The following is an 18,774-nucleotide window of genomic DNA, read 5'->3' as shown; positions in this document are numbered from 1 at the left end:
AAGTTCCCTGGAATTACAGAGGGAGCACAAAACTCAGGGGCTTATACATAGCACCCAGCCTGCTCACTACGTGAACGAGGGAAAGGCCTGAGATGATCAGTAAACTAGAGGCTGTTGAAATGTAGCCACTTCTGTTTTTCTTTGTTGCTGTTCCAAGAGTTCAAGAACAACGATAATTAGGTGACAATAACAACCTATTTTTGTCCTAATTTATTAAAATTTAGAAAATTTTATGCAAGATTTACCACTGTTAGTTATTTTACTTACATACTTACCAGCCCAAAGATAAACATTTGTGCACTTGTTTGGATGGTTGTCTTCTGTTTGTCCTGTTTGGATGGCTGTCTTCTGTCTGTCCTTATTGCTCTTGTTTGTTTGTGTGTGTGTGTTTGGGACAAGGGTGTGGCCACATAGCCCAGGCTGGCCTAGAACTCCAGATCCCCTGCTTTAACTTCTGAATGCTGAGATGCAGGCCCACCACTCCTGGCTTGACAATACTTTCCAAATGGGGCTGTGTAAAATACTGTCAACCAGATAACTGGATAATTTTGGATAATTGGTATATAATTTAAAGTTATGTTATATGCAGTGAAAAAAATATAACAGATTACTTTAGCAGGTAAAGTAAGACAACATCCAGATTTTGAAAATATTAAAACAGTTGTTTATACTAGCTCGTCAGCCCTAAATCACTGGCCTTTCTAGAACTCTTCAGGGATATGTAAATTATAGAAGAATTGCATAATGTTAGCCTTTTAAAGTTCAAATAAGACAGAAATTAGGACCAAGTCATTTATTAACCATTATTTTACTACAAGTTTTACAGAGTAGACCACCTAGCTGGAAACAACAATTTTGTATTTTATGAGTGTTCAAACATTTAAGCACTTGTTTCCTTATATAAATGAATACTATCTCTTAACCTCAATATTTTAAGAACAGAATGCTGTGTGCTTTGAACCAATCCTTGACAGCGGCCTACATTCTAGTCACAAACTATTAAGAGACAGTATAATAACAGAAGTGAGTCTTATGGAAAAAAAAGTGTGTCAGCCCTGAAATGACAAGAAATTATTCTCTTAATAAATCAGCGGAACTGACTTTGTTTGGAAGGAACACTCTCAACTGACTCCCAAATCAAAGATTTAACAGGAGGAACTCCTAATAACCTGGATTTCAGATGGCTTTGATACCTGGAAATAGAGTAATTATTTTAGAAATCTAGTGACTTGCCAAACCATAGAAATAAAAAATTGAAATTCAGCTAATTAATTTATGATTCACTTTGTTCGTCCAAAGTGCTTTAAAGGTAGCCATCCATTAACAAAGGAGGGGGCAGGGATCAGAAATCGTTGAATAAAGCAGATAAATGGAACTTAAACCATTTATCCAAAACTAAAACTTTTAGCACAGCTGAGAAGTGGTAAGAATTACTCAACACTGCTTTCCCACTTATGTTAATGCAGTATCTACATATGAACTAAAAGAAAATGTGTTAATGATCAATGAGACAAAGCTAAAGCCTATGTACGTATGTGTTGTGTGTATGCATACACAAATATGAAGAATTCACACATATACATACTTGAAGCTAGAATAAGGACTTAGAGCACCAGATCACCAGAATATGAGGGGGGGGTCTTATTTTCTCCATAGATCTTGACATAGCTAATTGACAAATTTGCATAAAAAGACAGAGACATTTTAATGCATTCTTAATGTTCAACTGTGTCCTAACTCCAGACATACCTGAGAGAGAGAAAGCACATGTTAAAAATTGTTGGTTTTAAATTTTGTCCCAGTCAGTGGAAATAGGACTTTGCTCCAGCTTCTACCCTATGGGTAACAATCTATTATAAACTTTGTTTGGCTAACCCAATATTCCACTTGGACTAAGCTAATGCTCTAGTAGACCCAGTACACAGAAAAAAACCAATGCATGTGCCTTATAGAACCATATAAATACAATAAAAATGAGTTGGGAAATGTAGAGATGCATTATTAAGTGGTACTGGTAGGGGGTGACCAATTCCCAGGAAACTAAAATCAAAATTCAAGGTATTTGGGGAGTGATGTTGCAACTCAATATAAATTCAGCACACATAACTTTGTAAGAATATATAGATGGATGTATTGGCCAACAACACATATAAGAGGGGTAAAGATTAGGTCTTGTATGTTGTGCATCCGACAAATGCGGGAGACTTAATTATGTAGAATAATGGACCAATCTAGAGATTGGTTGACCAACTGTCAAACCAGCACTCCTGGATTTCAGTTTTTGTCTCAACAATTGTTAGCTGAGCCACTCATGGGCCTGATGTTTAAAAAATAGTCGCCGTCTTTTTATCTATCAAATATCAAAACTTTGGTAGTGCGCTCTCTCTCTCTCTCTCTCTCTCTCTCTCTCTCTCTCTCTCTCTCTCGAACTTGTGTTTATGTGTTTATGTAGGTATCTTTGACCACATATGGAGATCAGAGGACAGCTTGGGAGAATTGGTTTTCTCCTACAAAGAGGTGGGTCTCACCAATCAAACTCAAGTTCTTAGGTCTGGCACCAAGCATTTTAACCAGCTGAGCCACATGGCCTGCTTAAGTACTGAATATGAATAGGTGATGGGTACAGAATTTCTATAGATTTGAAGCATTACACAAAGTTACATTAGATCAATGAGAAAAGAACCATGTTAAGCTACAAAGTTACTCTGATCTAAGAAATAGTACAACTTAAGATCTCAAAAAGACTACATGTAAGAAACCCTACAATAGGGGCTGGTGAGATGGCTCAGTGGGTAAGAGCACCCGACTGCTCTTCCGAAGGTCCAGACTTCAAATCCCAGCAACCACATGGTGGCTCACAACCATCCGTAATGAGATCTGGCGCCCTCTTCTGGAGTGTCTGAAGACAGCTACAGTGTACTTACATATAATAAATAAATAAATCTTAAAAAAAAAAAAAGAAAAGAAAAGAAACCCTACAATAACAGTCTCTGGATTCCCATATTTATAATGGTGAGATGCTTCACTGTTGGGGATAATGGGTGAATGTGGGTGTGCGTGCATCAGTGGGTGTGAGTGAGTGTATGTGTAAAGGTATGCATGTGTTGCTAGAGACATAGTGCCTTGGGCACAGCAGACAAGCATTGTACAGATAATCCGTACTCTAGCACAAACAGTTACTATAATCTGCTCTTTGAGAAGTGTAGCACCAGCAAGAAATGGGAATTGCTGAGTGTTGAGGGAGTAGTGAGCTCTTGATAAGACTGTTCCTACCCAAGCTCCTGATGCTCTAAGCTTAGGATCTTCCCAGGACACAGAAGAAGAAAAAACAAGCAAGGCTATTGTGAAGCCTTTTGGCTAGATGTCAGGAAACACTGCTTGGACCACAGGAATTCTGAATTATTAGAATGGATCGCTGAGAAGGGCTCAAGAGTCAGCTCCTCTGGAAACCTTCCAAATCGGAGAGTCTATCTAATCTGCCGGCATGGGTTTAAAATCAAGGCTGCATGAAGATTGATGGTGCAGACTCTCCCTCTGAAGGCACTTCCTAGATTTATATATTACCTAGAGTCCCCCCTCTGGCAGTTAGAAGAGCTTCTCTCTACCCCGAAAAGGGCAACATTGTTCTACAATGGTGAGCTTGGAGTAAAAGTTTAATAATGTTGAGATGAAATATAATGTTCTTATTACATCGCAGTTATTTTCACTAAGCAAGCTACTTGTAAACATGGCTCAACTGGAATCTGGAGCCTGAACAGCAGTTCTTTTAAATTCCTGCCATTTCTCAAGCAAACCACTGGATGTGTAAGCAAGGCAATGGATGACTCAGGGTTTAAGATAGGATAACCACCACACAGACTCTTCCCTCTACTACATAATGAAATGTAAAAGTTGCCAAGAGCTAGGGAGAGAGGGAGAGTGTGTTTATTTAATAACACCATATTTCCTAAGTGGTTATTCCAACAGCAATAGTAAATGCAATGTACTTTAGCGCTGAGTAAAGTTTATTTTGGAAAAAGAACAAAAAACAAAAAGCTTTGCCCCCAAATACAAGCCCTTCAGTTATCTCACAATCCATTCTTTTCCTACCCAATGTGCCTTTGACTCCATGGGACTATGAACCTTGATCCTATCCACCAGCATTGTAGGACACCGGGCTTGAGATAAAGTTCTCAGTTCTTCCCCAATCCTGCTAGAGGTGATTTCAGTGGGGTGGATATAACTCAGGAACTCAGAGCTGTTAACAGTCTGTGATTTTTCAAAGCAATGGGGAAGACAAAAAAGTATACAAGCAAAACCCTCTGCAGTTAACTACTGGAGAATGAGTACAGCCACTGAGAATGGTCTCCAGCAAAGTAATTGGTGACTACAGAAATGATTTACAATGGCCATCTGCCCCATAGCCAGGCGCCCGGATGGTGCCGAGGGTCAAGGCAAGTCTCCTGAGAGTCTCAGTATCTACTAAGGAATACCGATGCAATTTAAAAATACTTTGCTGTTTTCTTCTTGAAGATATCTTATCTGAAATCATGTTGGGAAATATGCGTGTTTAAAAGATGCAGTTTTAAAATGGCCAGATTAGAAGAGAAAAACGAGTTCCTAGAAGGGAGCCCAACTCTAAACGTTTTAAAAGTTGAATTTCCTGAGATGTGGTGAGTTAAAAAGGTGAAGCTGATCCTTATCAATTAATTAGAAAGAATGAAATAACAGTAGACAAAGGGAATGGTGGTTAAGAAACTTAAGGAGTTGCAGGAGCACTGCCTTTCTAGTCATTGATTAACAAATTAGGGAGTGCTCAAGTCGGGTGGGCGAAATCCTGGAGACTGAAGAGTAAGTCGTCTTATAATTCACTACACTTTCTCAAGCTTACTAGATCCAGGGAACGGAACACCTAGCTGTGAATTGGGGAGAGGGCGCGGGCGTGGGGGGGGGGCTCCTTCTACATAAAGCACCACGCTGTTTATGATACATGAGCGTGGTTTGTTTTCCTTTTAGTAATACCCAAATTGATAGAAATGTATGTAAAGACCCTCACCCACAGCGTTGCGAAGCCGATCGTTCATAAAGCATTAATTCCACAACGTATTGAAAACTAAGATGTTTTAAGATATTTGCAAGTGTTTTCCATCAATCCACCAGTTCTTTGGAAAAACAATGTCTGGTGGAGATCCAGGGATCTGAGGTCACATAGGACGACTTCAGCTACCCGGTTTGAGCAGCCCGCGCCCTCACAGCATCCCTAGTCTCCCCTTGGCCTCTTTCAGCTCGGTTCCCTCGCAGCCAAAGGATTATCTGTCCCCGACACGTTTCATTCACGGAGCCCCAAAGAAGCTAGGAGTCGGTTGGCGCTAAGAGCTGGGAAACACACACCCAGGCTGCTGCGCAAGTTGCTGCTCCGGCAGAGGGTGGGGGCTCGAGAGCTCGGGAGGAAGGAATGCTTGTGACCAGGCGAGCCGCGGAACCTGAAGTGCAGACCCCGGAGACGAACGCCCCCATCGGGTCACTTGCTTAAGTTGGCTCCGCGTGCACCAGCCGGCCAGAGCGGGAGGCCATGCTCGGGACCCGGCGCCACGCCGGGTGGCCCGGTTGTCTCTTCAGCCCGAGTGACCAACCGCAGTCCGGGAAGCACTAGGGCACCCTAATGGGAAAGTCCGCCCCAAATCTGAAGCAGACAGAGTACTAAGACACCTCCTCCAACTGCCTCGGGACTCCAACGTGCAGATCCTAGGGACCCGAGCAATGGGTCCCTTTAGTGGCCCGTCCCCAGCCCAGGAGCCGGGCGCCCAGTCCCTGGAAAGGACCTGGAGAGCAGAGAGCTGGAGTAGGGGAATCTCCGCGTCTCTCCACCGCCCCCGCCGGCGCGAAGGCGGGAGTGGAGAAGGCGCCACTCAGACGGTGGCGCTGAGCAAACTGTGGCCGCAGTTCTCCTAAGTTTGCCCCAGCGAGGGGGATGCGATGGGCGCCCGGCTCCGCTTTCTGCCTCCGCTAGCCGTCCTCACTCCACCGTGCCCTGCTCCAGCGGCCCGGCCCGGCTCTAGGCCAGCCACGGAGGTAGCAGGGCGCGGGAGCAAATGCAGGGAGCGAGGGGCGAGGGACGAGGGTGCTCCCGCGTGTGCACACAATGAGGCGGCGGGCACGCACACCTTCCTCCCGCCCGAAAAAACGGGATCAGCCTCCGCCGCCTGGATGCAGGGACGCGGGGTCCCTGGGAGGTAGCCGCAGAAAGTGAGCACCAACTGAGCAACAGGGGGTAGGGAGAGGGCGCCCCGCCGCCTCTCGGGGCTGCAGCGGGCCCCGGGCCCACGCTTACCTGCGATCTCCTGGTAGGGGATGTCCGCCAGGCTGAATCCCTTGGCACCGTAAGCCTGACGGACCTCGCTGCAGCTCCGAGCCTTCACGTCCGCCGCGGCCGGGAGGGTCAGCAGCAGCCCGGAGAGAGGAAGAATCACAGCCCGAATCCAAGAAGGCATGGTGCAACATGCAAGTCCACCTCGGCAGCCCCCAGCTCCCTGTGCGCTCTTCACCTTGCCCCTCGAGCCGAAAGCCCGCCAGAGCCTGCGGCGCGCTCCTTAGCCGCTGCCCAGCGTCACCCCCTTCCGCCAGCCGAGGGGACGAGCCGCGCAGACCTCTGGACTGCACTCAGCAAACTTTTATAAGCCAGATGGAGGATGGCAAGCCAACCAGGGCTGCCTTGGGAAGGCTGCCGGCTCCGCTAGCCACTCCGGTAGAAAACCGTTCGAGAAAGAGGAGAAAAGAGGAAAAGGCAAAGAAATGTCTCTCTTTTTTTTTTTTTTTTCAAACACCACAGTGGGGGTGTTCAGCCCTGCGGTCCGAGTTCCGAGCCGCAGAGTCGTGGAGCGCTGCGAGCTCGCCTATCCAGTGTGCGCGACGAAGGTGGGACCGCGCGCCGGCTCCCCCCACCCCGAGGGAGATGGACAGGCCGGCGCGAGTGTGTGCGCGCGTGTTTGTGGGTGTGAACGCGGGGCTCTCGGGGAGGTGTGTGCGTGGAGGTATGTGATGGAGATGTACGGGATCCAGGGGAAACCTCAGCTTCACATAGACTGAGGGAGCCAGTGAGAGTCTTCTTGAAATAGGAAGAGAGAAAATCCTGGAGACTGACACAGGAGGCAAGAGGGAAGGAGAAAGGAGGGGAGGGAGAGAGGGAGAAACGTGCTACCCAGTGCACAGCCGAAATTCAGAGGCAGAATCGGCCGCAAAACCTGGAATGGATCGCGAGCCACTAGGCAGGAGGGGAAAGATTACCAGCAAAAGGTCCCTATTTTCTCAATCACTTTATGGCCTCCACACACTTCCGAGATGTTCCCTTTCCTGATATAAATAAACCACCAAAAAAGACAAAGTGTTTGAGGAGAGTAAATGTGATCACGCTATATTTTTCTGGAGATAAAGAATATTGCATTTCCAATTGTTGCTCTTGCCCCAGTGTACCTAACACAAAGCCAGGGAAGAAATGAGCAGAAAAGAAACCTAGGAAAGGGCCAGAGCCACCTCTCTAGGTGGAAGCTGCTTTCTGCTTGTCTTAATGTTTTGTTTTGTTTTATTTTGTTTTGTTTTTTCCTAAGAACGGATAGAGTGCCATAGGTCTTTACTCCTCTTCCCCCAGCTCTCTCTCTCTCTCTCTCTCTCTCTCTCTCTCTCTCTCTCTCTCTCACACACACACACACACACACACACAAAGAGGGAAGGAGAGAGAGAGAGAGAGGTCCCACCTACAAAACACTGGATTCTTAAATTCCTAAACTTAGGCCATATGAAGATAAAACAATGGCCGCTGGCCATGCAAGAAACAGGATCCCAGGAGGGACACAATGTCTTAATTTTCTCTCATCAGATTCTCTCAAACACGCGAACCTTAACATTTTCTCCCAAGTTCTCAGAGGTCTGTGAAATGGGATGCAAGTGAAAATTCAGGTCTGATCAACTTCCTGAGCTTTTCTTCACGCTAATGAGCACAGAGATCAAATATATTTAAGTCTGCCCTGAAACCCACAGCTCCTGAAACTAACCAATCAGAAAAAAGAAGAAAAGAAGTGCTATCCAGTAGTGAGGCCTTGTGGACACTGGTCTCCCAGTTCCTGAGAAGTCAGTACGGGGTCAGTCGGGCCTAGTTCTGTAGTACTGAAGTATAACTCTGCAGGATGCTGGTTTCCTGATGACTAGTGACCAGAGGGACTCCTGAAGCCGAAATCCTTGCATTTGCCTCTATCCTGGGCACCTTCGATACTGTCAGAATTGTTCGGCACATCTTCTTTTCCAAGAACTCCTCTTTAGCTCATCATCATCTTTATAGAGTGATAGAGTGCTTGCCTGTTGCATCTTCAAAAATGCATACAAAATGCTAGCGCTGGGGGAACAGAAAGGAGTCTAGTCTAGTTGAGGAGCGTTAAGCCTTTTGCAGTCAGCCTCAAAGGAGGTAGTCAGGGGGCGAAAGGGATAGATGGCTCAGCAGTTAAGATCACATGTTGTTCTTGAGAGGACAAGAGTTTGATTCTCAGCTCCCCAACAATATGGCTCACAAACTCCTGTAATTCCAGTTCCAGAGATATCTGACCCCTCTGGCCTCTGGAAACACACACACACACACTTTCAAGGAGGTAGATAGCAATTCTGAGCACACACCAAAACACTGTGTGTACACTGGCAAACACACATGCATAAAAAAGACCATTGAGACGTGTTATGCTGATTACCTGGAGATCAGCTAACCCTTTAATATTTGATGAGCACTCCATACTCCTATAAGTCAGTAGTTGTTGCCACTGTAGACTTGTAAGAAGGCTAACACACAGAACATTACTAGATTCACCAAGCATAAATAGATGAGCTTAATTCTACTGGAAGGGTCAACAAGTTTAGGGCTGTTTTGTGAACTTTAGTCAGACTTAGGTAATTTGCCTAGCCCACATATTGTGTAATATGGCATTGTTTGAAGTAGTGTTAAAAGAATGAAGCCAGAGTCCTACCTGAGGCCATACCTTCATGAGGCAATGGGAAGGGGATGTGATAGAAATTCGTTGAGAATAAGAGAGTATCTATGACTTAGGTAAACCTGTTGACCAAGGTCTTGAATGACAGCTGCCATGTTTATACCAGGCACAGTAAGGAAAAGGACGATTGAAGAATATTATTCAGAGGAAGCAAACAGAGAAAGGAGACTTAGTAGGCGGCTAGAAGGTACACTGAAATCATTGTGACAGGTTTAGGTATTTGAGGCTTAAGCTAGGAAGATGGGAAATGGGAAGAATGTGTGTGAAGATAAGCTTTGAAGACTGGACTTGTATGATATAATGTTTGGTTCAATAGATAAAAAAAAAAAGATTATTGAAATGCTGACATCGGGTCTTGTTGGAAACACAGATTATGGCCACTAAGACTCCTGTTTCCAATCCATTTTCTAAGCCCAGCTGTTTTTCAGAATCCTTGGGGTCAAAATATAAACAGAACTTTAGAGACTTTGAGTCTTAGTGAGACAACTTGGTCTTCAGCAACCAAGGGTGGCGGGCCAATCAGGCATCCTCCGTCAATCACCCTGAGAAATGTGTTTGCGAAACGTGTCCAACCCAAGGAAAGAATCTCTTTTGACCTAAGTCACTGCAGGCCATCCTTCTCCTGTCCGATTAAATACTGTAGAGCTGGGGTGGAGGAACCATTTCTGACTAAAGTGATTTAAGATGAGATTTCTGAGAAATATTTTCCTGACTGAAAAGCAAGATAAATATAGGAAGATGGCTTCACTATTTGAGAGAGCTTACTGAACTTTCAGAGATCCAAGCTTAGTTTCAGCACTCATGTCAGGTGAACCACAACCACCTAGAACTCTAGCTCCATGGAGAACAGTCCTCCCTTTAAGCATGTGCACACACACACACACACACACACACACACACAAAACATGCTGGATAGTTTTATGTCAACTTGACACAGGCTAATCATCTGAGAGGAATGAACTTCAAATGAGAAAATGCTTCCATAAGATGGGGCTGTAGGCAAGCCTGTAGGGCCTTTTCATTGTTACTGGTTGATAAGAGAGGGTCCAGACCATTGTGGATGGTGCCATAGCCAGGCTGTTGGTCCTGGGTTCATTAAAAAAGACTGTTGAGCAAGCCTTAGGAAGCAAGTCAGGGAACAAAACCATTCCTTGTCCGCGGCATCATCATGAGCCTCCAGGTTCCTGTCCTGTTTCAGTTCCTGTCCCATATGCTTTCAGGAAAACTTCCTCCCCAAGTTGCTTTTAGTCACAGTGTTACAGTGTTTCATCACGGTAATAGAAACACTAATGTGTCTGTGTCTGTGTCTGTGTCTGTGTCTGTGTCTGTCTGTCTGTCTCTGTCTGTCTGTCTGTCTGTCTGTCTGTCTGTCTATCTCTCTCTCTCTCTCTCTCTCTCTCTCTCTCTCTGTGTGTGTGTGTGTGTGTGAAGACCATCTTGTTTTTAAAGCAGAAGGGTCTTTTCCCCTCACCTCTTGACTCCTTAGAGGTAGATGGTTGAAATGTGAATAGGAAGCACAGCCTTGCTCACAGAGGTAACAGAGAAGAAGGGCGGAGATGCTCAAAGCTCCTGGTTTTCTATCTGAGTCACGAATCCGACCCTCGACCTCTTATTACATAATCAATAAGTACCCTGCAGTTTAGGAATACTAGAGTTTGGTTTTTCTGCCGTTTCCAGCGAAAACAATATAAGCACGGGCACCAATCTAAAGCTTGAACAAGAGAAATTGAAGGCAAGAGACAAATCTAAGAGAACAAATTAGAGGTAGCCTGGTTGAATCCAAGTCAGGAGATTTTCCAGCATGGCAACAATTGCAGTGAGCATCAAAGACAGAGAGAGGTACTGTGAGGATGATAAAGAGGCTTACTGGGAACCCCAGAGAAGCATTCGTGTCATCCAGAGGAGTGTGCTAGACCACATTAGGTACAAAGGTTAAAAGCTTTGACTGTACAGACAGGGTTTCTGCCAGTTTTCAGGTGTGTTTTCCACAAGAGTCTTGTAGACTTTAGGGAAGACTCCCACCAGCGATCCAATGAACTGAAGTCCCGTCTCAGGCTCTACAGTAGAGTAGTTTACATTTTTATCTTCTGCCCAATCCATGTTTTCTGCAGGAAATTCAACTTTTTAATAAGAAAGATTACATTGTTTTGAAATGAACGTCACACTCTTATTGAATCCATTTGACATATTTTACAGAGCAAAATATCAATTCTCACCATTGTATTACACATGGAAACAAACAGCATCTTTCCATATGAAACAACATTCACCTATGACATTTTTCTTGTAACTTTTGAGACTTGTAATTTTTAAAATTACATTATAATCTCAAAACATTAAAAGTATATTTAAAACATGGACTTGGGTCAAATGGGGAAATAAAGAGCCAGGATTACAAAGTTTATAACTGCTTTGCTCAGTTTTATTATTTCATGAATGAGAAACTGGTTGGATTTTAGCTTCTATTTTTTGTGTGTGTTTTAGATCAAAGTGGACAAATAAGTTCAAATGACATCTTCTAAAGGAAAGAGAATGAATCTGAGTGTGTGTCTCTCTCATATTGTAGCTTTGCATGAATCAGCATTGCTTAACCAACTTGCCTGCCTCTTGAAAAGCAGGTTTTATAATGAAAATGCTATCAGAAACTGAAGAGGGACTCTGCCAGATACCCAGACAATGGAAGGCTGCTGAGTTACAGAGAAAGAAAAGGTAAAGGATGGTGAATAGAAAATAGAAAGAACAAAAATTATATTTCCTTTTGTAAACTATGATCTACTGAACACTAAGCGTTCAGTCCACAGTTTGGGAATGTTAGTGAGTACTTAATGCCCATAGACACCAAGTACAATTTTATCTCTAGTACATCCCAGCACCAGTGGGGTTCCTAGATTCAACGGGATGATCTAGGCACCAAGGACAAAGGTTCTGCTTGTCTGTCTTCTTGTCTGGTTTTCCTCCAAGACTGTGAAGCCATAGCTCTCCTTCAGAGAGGAAATCACGAGAACTTCTAAATCCAATTTTGCCTAATAGCCAAAGCAATGTTTATCCAAAAGGACTGGAAGAGCTGTAATTGTTTGAAACACAGACAATGAGAGTATTTCACATATTCATAAACACTACTCTATTGACTTGAAATGCTAATATCAGTCATCTAGGAGCATTAAAGATAAAGTATGTTCAAGCATTACAATGATTTAAAATGGCAGTTCCCATTTTCATATTTATTTATGATCCAAATATCTACTCTCCATTGATTCTTAAGGAATTTTCATACTTAGAAATGGGTTTTAGTCTATTGAGTGCATCTACATATTAAATAACAAAATATTTACTCTAAAAAATGCTACTAACTCCACTGTATACCTTGGAAAGTCTTAGCCAAGGTAATAGTTCCTTGAGTGCCCTTCTCCTCCATCAATGAGTATCAGGAAAGGCGTAATTTGTATTTGATTCTTCACCTATATTAGTAGACTCCTTCAAGACTGTCATTATTTAAAGACCATCATGTGTTTTGGAAGTGTTTCCAAATCAGCAATGTACAGATAAGATGAGCACAAATGAAAATCTCATTGCAGAAGGATCACCTTGTTTTTCTGCAGCTCGTTATGAATTCAGTTATGAGGTCTGTGAAAGACAGTTCTGTGGCTGTACCATTGGCCTGGCGTACCTAGACTATTGAAAACCTGCATCTGGCAGTCCAGACTCAACTTTGCACAGCTCTCAGATCATCTGTCTGGGAACAATGGCATTCCTTAAAGGCAATTGCTTCACACGTTACTGACTTCCATCAGTTGAAAATAATCCCTCTTTATAAAAATCACTTATCACACATTAAAGACCCTAGGTTAATAACCTGTCATTAATTATTTCAAAACTAAATAAGCATAGCGCCCAACTTAGTTTTTGAGTAAACAACACTAAAGGATGGTTCACAGTCAACATATTACTCTTATTATTTAGTTTTTATATAGAGGCCTACAATCTTTTAGTTATTTCCTATGGAACTTTAAAAATACTGTGCTGTATTTATAATGTCTTGACCAAGCTATTTTATTCAACTTAATATCTTTATGTAGGAAAAAGATTAAAACAAAAAGTTACATAGGAAAATAAATTATAAAATCTCTTGAATTGTTTTAGTAATCAAAAAAGTAAACATAAAGAAAATTTTATAATACTGATAGGAATAAGCATTGCTATTTATTATTATAAATGCAACTGATACAAAATTAGTTTAATGATGAGAAGTGATCCAAACATTTTTTTAATAACCAAAATAGTCAAAGTTTTAAAATTTAATTTGGCTTATAACCTCAAAATACAAAGATTAAGGTCATCAAATTTATTGAAAATGACTAAGCAAACCAGTGAACATTTCAAGTGGATTTTGCTACACAAAGTGGATTTTGCTACACATACTTGTAAGTACAGGCCAATAAAAAAAAAATCTCTGCTGAGCGTCACTACATCATAAAGTAGAGGTTGTTTTTCTGTGGCAAGTAATGGAAGGGATTAGGGAAAATATTCCTGAGCCAAAACAGCAGACATAGCTTTCTTCTATTCATTGGCTGCAGTAACACACACCTAAGAGACCATCCAAATGACTATTGCTGGTCCTGAAACTATGATATTAATGTACCAATTCTGCCAAGAGAGCCCAGAACCTTCATGGAACCAACTCAATAACGTCAATCTCAGAACAAACCAGCAACTTCCCTGATAAATGTTGCTTCCTTCCTTGGCAAAGACAGTAATCATTTTATTTGGTGATTTGTTTTGTAAATATTGAGATAATTCATTAAAAAAAATGCTAACTGGTCCTTTAAGAGTGAATGTTAATGCTTAGGGGAGTTGTGAAAGGAAAAGTTTTCAAGTTCATATGAACTTCCGAATTCAGATCATTTCCCATCATGATTGGAAATACTTGGACATCTGGAGCACTAAGATAAGGGCCTCCTTGTGGAGCACCCCAGTTCACTCCCAACACCCACAATCCAATAGCTCACAGTCAACTGTAGCTCTAGATTCAGGAGATCTGGCACTTTCTGCTGGCTTCCAAGAGTACTGCACTTGTTTGTGTGTGTGTGTGTGTGTGTGTGTGTGTGTGTGTGTTTCCAGAAGGCCAGAGGGGTCAGATAATATTAAAAGATAAAATCTTTTAAACTATAAAGAAGTGCAAGATAATTATTTTGTAGGGCCCTTAAAATATTCAGGGATGCACTCCTGTGTTCCACATAAAACAAAATTTATTAAACACTTTAATAGAACATTAAGATCTAAACAAAAGAGAAATAGGTCAGTAGTAGGCTTGTGGCTGGTCCAAAAGTACCAAATACCAGAACTCGTAGAACTTTGATGAAGAAAGTCACAGTGAGCCTCATCTGTACGATTACTTGGTAAGCCAAAATCTAGACCAGTTTAATGGCACATAATTTACATAAAACATGTTTGGACAGCGTTCTGCCCCTGCCTTTGCGTCTTTGTTTCTGTGTTTTCCTGAAACAGGCTCCCCATGCTGACCTCCTCGCCCCCCCCCCCATGCTGACCTCCTCGCCCTCCCAGAGTCTTTGTTTCCAGAATCTTCAGTTACTTTCTTATGTATTCATAAACAGGTTCTAATTTTTCCCGGTTTGGTTTCACACCTCACCCCCCACCCCCACCCCATACACTTCGGGATGACGTTGAAATTCTGCTCTTCCTGCCTCAGTCTCTGAAGTGATAGGATTGTGGGGATCAACCTCCATGCAGTTTTTCTTCCATGTATTAGAAGCCACAAAACTGGAGAATATATTTAGTTCATATAAAATATTGTCTTTCCGTTAAAGAATATGGCTATATTTGTCTTTATATCCTGAACTCACCTCCAGGTAATCACGCCTAACACTAGTTACTATTAACTTCACACATTTTATTACATCTCAGGGTGAGATGATTAAATGTTTGTAAGAGGATGAATTTAGTGTTTTTTCAAGTTACTTGGGACATGAAGTGGAGCAAAAGACTGAGCTTTTAAGTTGGAAGTTTCATCTACTAAGGATGTATTTGCAAGGGGGCAGCTGAAGCGAGGCAGCATGGGAACAGGAGACGGTGTGCCTTTGGTTTCTCTCCTGTTCATTTGCAGTCACAGGCAATCAATGCTGAAGACATTACTAAGCAATTCAGTGCTGTTTGCTTTTAATTGGCAGACTATCTTCCAAAAATAACATCTTTGGGCTTCACAACACCCCAGTCATAGAACCATTAGAGAATGAATGTCGTTACTGTACAGGAGGACCTCTGTGAATAATGAATAGGGCTTTATTTTTCCTGGGAAACAAACATGTACTGGCATGTTCTTGGTAATGAACAGCATTGTAAGTGTGCACCGCTTAGAGAGACACCAAATCTGCTCTGACTTCCACCTTAATTTAAGTTGATAACTGAGTTTTCAACTCCAAAGAGGGTCAAACAACATTATTTTAAAAGTGTAACGGGCTTGCCTGGCTTCTCCTGCTCTCAGGAGTTTAAAATGGTGATTTGATACAAAAATTCAAAAGATGAAGGATCATGTTACAGTCTCCATGGAGCAACGTCGGCTTATACAAATTTGAGAGGAAGAAGAAAAGAAAAAGAACATTTTACTGCAGTAATTTAAAAACTGGAATTTCATCTTTATTTTAAACAATGAAGCCATCATTGAAATGTGATTCTCCAAGGCACACATAAAAATCAGTTTGTGTCATGTAAAGCCTAAGCAAATTTAGATATGCGTGCAACACATAGTTCACAAAGTAACTAATGAAAAGTCAGATCTAAGACAGAAATGATAATGACCTTGCAATATATTTAAAACTATTTGGCTTTCCCTTTAGAAAGATCGTGAAAGAGCTTAATGTATTTTGTAAATTACTTTCATAATGAATTCACTTACAAAGAATATAATTTTCTAGTCTATTTTCATAATGAATGACACAGCCTTTGCCATTCAGTAGAAACGCAGTCCGTCAAATCATCAAAGTGAAATCTCTAGAAGGCGGCTTTGGACTTCGCATGAAGACTTCTAGAATTTTCTTTTCTGTCTCTTGCTTTGAGGTGACAGGCTCATGCTCAAGTTGACTTAAATGATTAGTTAGCCATCATGCTAAGTCACCGTCCCCTGCCTTTGTAGCAGCTCAGATGGAAAGTGTTCTATTTGTGTAATGGTCATGGGTTTTCTCAGGCCACAAATTCAAGTGTGAGAAATGAAACTGATTTTCTTGTAATGGAACTTAATTTCTATTTTAAGTCTCTTTTATGCTCAGGAGGGAGAAAAAGCTAATCTTGCCAACTCTAGGTAAATTTAGTGGCATAAGAATTTTCTCAGACAAATCTCCCACTCCAGAGTAAGTTCTTTGTTTCCGCATGGATATGTGGAAGAAGGGAACAAACTGCAAATGCCCTGACGAGAGGCGAAAAGGGCAGTGACCCAGGGAGACTCTACGTTTGGTGATTACTTGGGTCACTGCAGAAGAATATTAATCAACCTGCATCAGGAAGGTTGTCTCTTTCCATCCTAACTTCCCCCTTCCTTGGGAGGAGTAATTTTCAGGAATCTATGAAAGTAAGCTATGAAATTTGCTCAAAAAGGGTTAAATAGCCCTAAATGATAGTCCCAGTTATGGACTTGTGTGTGTGTGTGTGTTCACGTTATGAGACTTTACATAACAGCGAAGAGTGCAATCATTTTAAATCACAAGAAAAATATTAAATGTTGAAGGGAGAAATTGGAAAACCTGGGGATTTAATTGTGAAGGTAGGAAGGAAGAACTCAGTACAGAAGGAGAGAGGGAAAAAAGAACAAACAACACTCAGGATGCTTGAAAATGCCACAGTGCATTTATTTACCTATAGTTACATACAATGCATGCAAGTGTGTGTGTATACATATAGAGTCTAAGTGATGTTATCCTACTTGAGCTGACACAAGTTAAAGACTAACAAAATACATGAATTGGCCCCCTTCTGTGTTGGCCAAGGGAGTCCAAGTGACCCCCAAAACAGTATAGGATGAAGCTGTTATCTTTGATGGCTTCCTAGATGTTGAAGGTGATTCCCTGTTGCTGAAGATACCATGCACTTGGGCTATAAGACTCAAAGGATCTGAGCTGGATACAACCTGAAACCTTCCTCCATGAGGACTAGACTCCATGGTACCAGAAAGTGCCATGTCAGCTGCCAAGGAAGGAAACCAACTACTAATTCTACCCAGCTCTAACACCCTTGAAGTCCAACAGTGACGACCATGGCGTGATAGCTCTAAAGCACAACAGAGGCACACACGTCTTCTCAGTAACTAACAGTTGTCTCATTGTACTTGAGGTCTTTTCAATGGGAGTTAAGACATGCCTGGTACTTAGCCAACCACCTAAGCTAGTAAAGTCACAGATCTTAGAGAAGAATCGAAAAGCACTAAACCAGGAGAAACCCTAACTGCATTCTTAATGCTTCTCCTTATACCTACAGAAAAGTGTAGCCCCTACCCTTCATCAAGGACACTTCTCTTTGCAAGAGATAGGGACCATTATATAAAACTATAACTGGTCGAAATGCATATTAAGTGTCTGGTCACAGTTGATACATCTACAATACTTCTTCTCTCAGTTGTGTTTTGTTTTGTTTATTATTTGTTTGTTTGTTTGTTTGTTCCATCCATTTGATGAAAGCTAGAGTTATTAGGAAAGAGGAACATCAGATAAGAAAATGCTGCCATCCATATTTCCCATAGGGAACTTCATAGGACATTTTCTTGCTCAATGATTGATAAAGGAGAGATGAGCCCATAGTGGGCAATTCCACATCAAGGAGATGTCTTGAGCTGTTTAAGAAAACAAGATGAAGAAGCCATGGAGAACAGACTAGAAAACAGCATTCCTCCATGGCTTCTGCTTCAGTTCCTGCTTCCAGTTACCTGCCTTGAATTCCTACCTTGACTTTCCTCAGTGATCAAGTGGAACCTAAAAGTATAAGATGAAACAACCCTTTATTATTCTGTTGCTTTTGTTTATGGTGTTCATTGTGGTAATGGAAAATGTAACTAAGACACTCCTGCAATTAAAGCTCAGGGAACATTCCTGAAGAGGAAGCAGAAAGATTGTGTGAGTCAGGGGACCAAGAAATCTGCTGTAAGAATGTGTCTCCTGAAAATAACTATACCAAGGTACCTCAACAATGTTGCTGCTTAAACAGCGCTTGAACAAGACAGGACCAATAGGCACACGAATGTCAGAAATCTCCAGGGGCCCTATACCTACATGAAGAACTCCAGGCAATTAAAGAATGGCGAGAGCAGGAGAAATGTGTTTGTGTGTGTGTGTGTGTGTGAGAGAGAGAGAGAGAGAGAGAGAGAGAGAGAGAGAGAGAGAGATTGTGTGTAGCAAAAACAAAGAAAAAGAGGCCATGAATTTAAGAGACTAGGGTAGCATATGGGGGGGGTGTTAAAGGGAAAAAAGAGATTTGGAAATGCTATAGTTTTATATTAATTGAAAATTTAAAGTTAAAACAATTAAAAGCACTTTTGACTGGACATTTAGCTAAAGTGTAAGCAATGAATCAAGCTTTGTTTAGTTCAAAGTCTGCCTTCTAGTTTGATGGCCAATTCCCTTGCCTTCTAATTCTGGTTGGCAGGAGACCCTGGCATTGCCTGCCTACTGTATCAGCTTCTGAATTTGTGATCCCGGATAATCTCAGAAAGGAGGCATTAGTTTTAGATCTGAGCTGAAGGAAAATGAGTTTTTTAGAACAGAGTGAG

The 18,774-nt window shown here is 42.1% G+C and overlaps 1 protein-coding gene across 1 annotated transcript in view; it reads right to left on the bottom strand.

Annotated features, from left to right (window-relative positions):
• Gpc6 (glypican 6) overlaps nt 1–7,117 on the bottom strand; it is a 1,014,181-nt gene extending 1,007,064 nt beyond the window's left edge. The window contains exon 1 of the mRNA XM_021181728.2: nt 6,311–7,117. Coding sequence (XP_021037387.1) covers nt 6,311–6,470 — 160 coding nt within the window. The 5' untranslated portion in view covers nt 6,471–7,117. The remainder of the gene's footprint in view (nt 1–6,310) is intronic.
• Nucleotides 7,118–18,774: the final 11,657 nt, after the last annotated feature.

The sequence above is a fragment of the Mus caroli genome, chromosome 14, assembly GCF_900094665.2.
Source record: "Mus caroli chromosome 14, CAROLI_EIJ_v1.1, whole genome shotgun sequence".
In the NCBI taxonomy this organism is placed as follows: Eukaryota; Metazoa; Chordata; class Mammalia; order Rodentia; family Muridae; genus Mus; species Mus caroli.
This window is presented reverse-complemented; position numbering and strand designations above follow the sequence as displayed.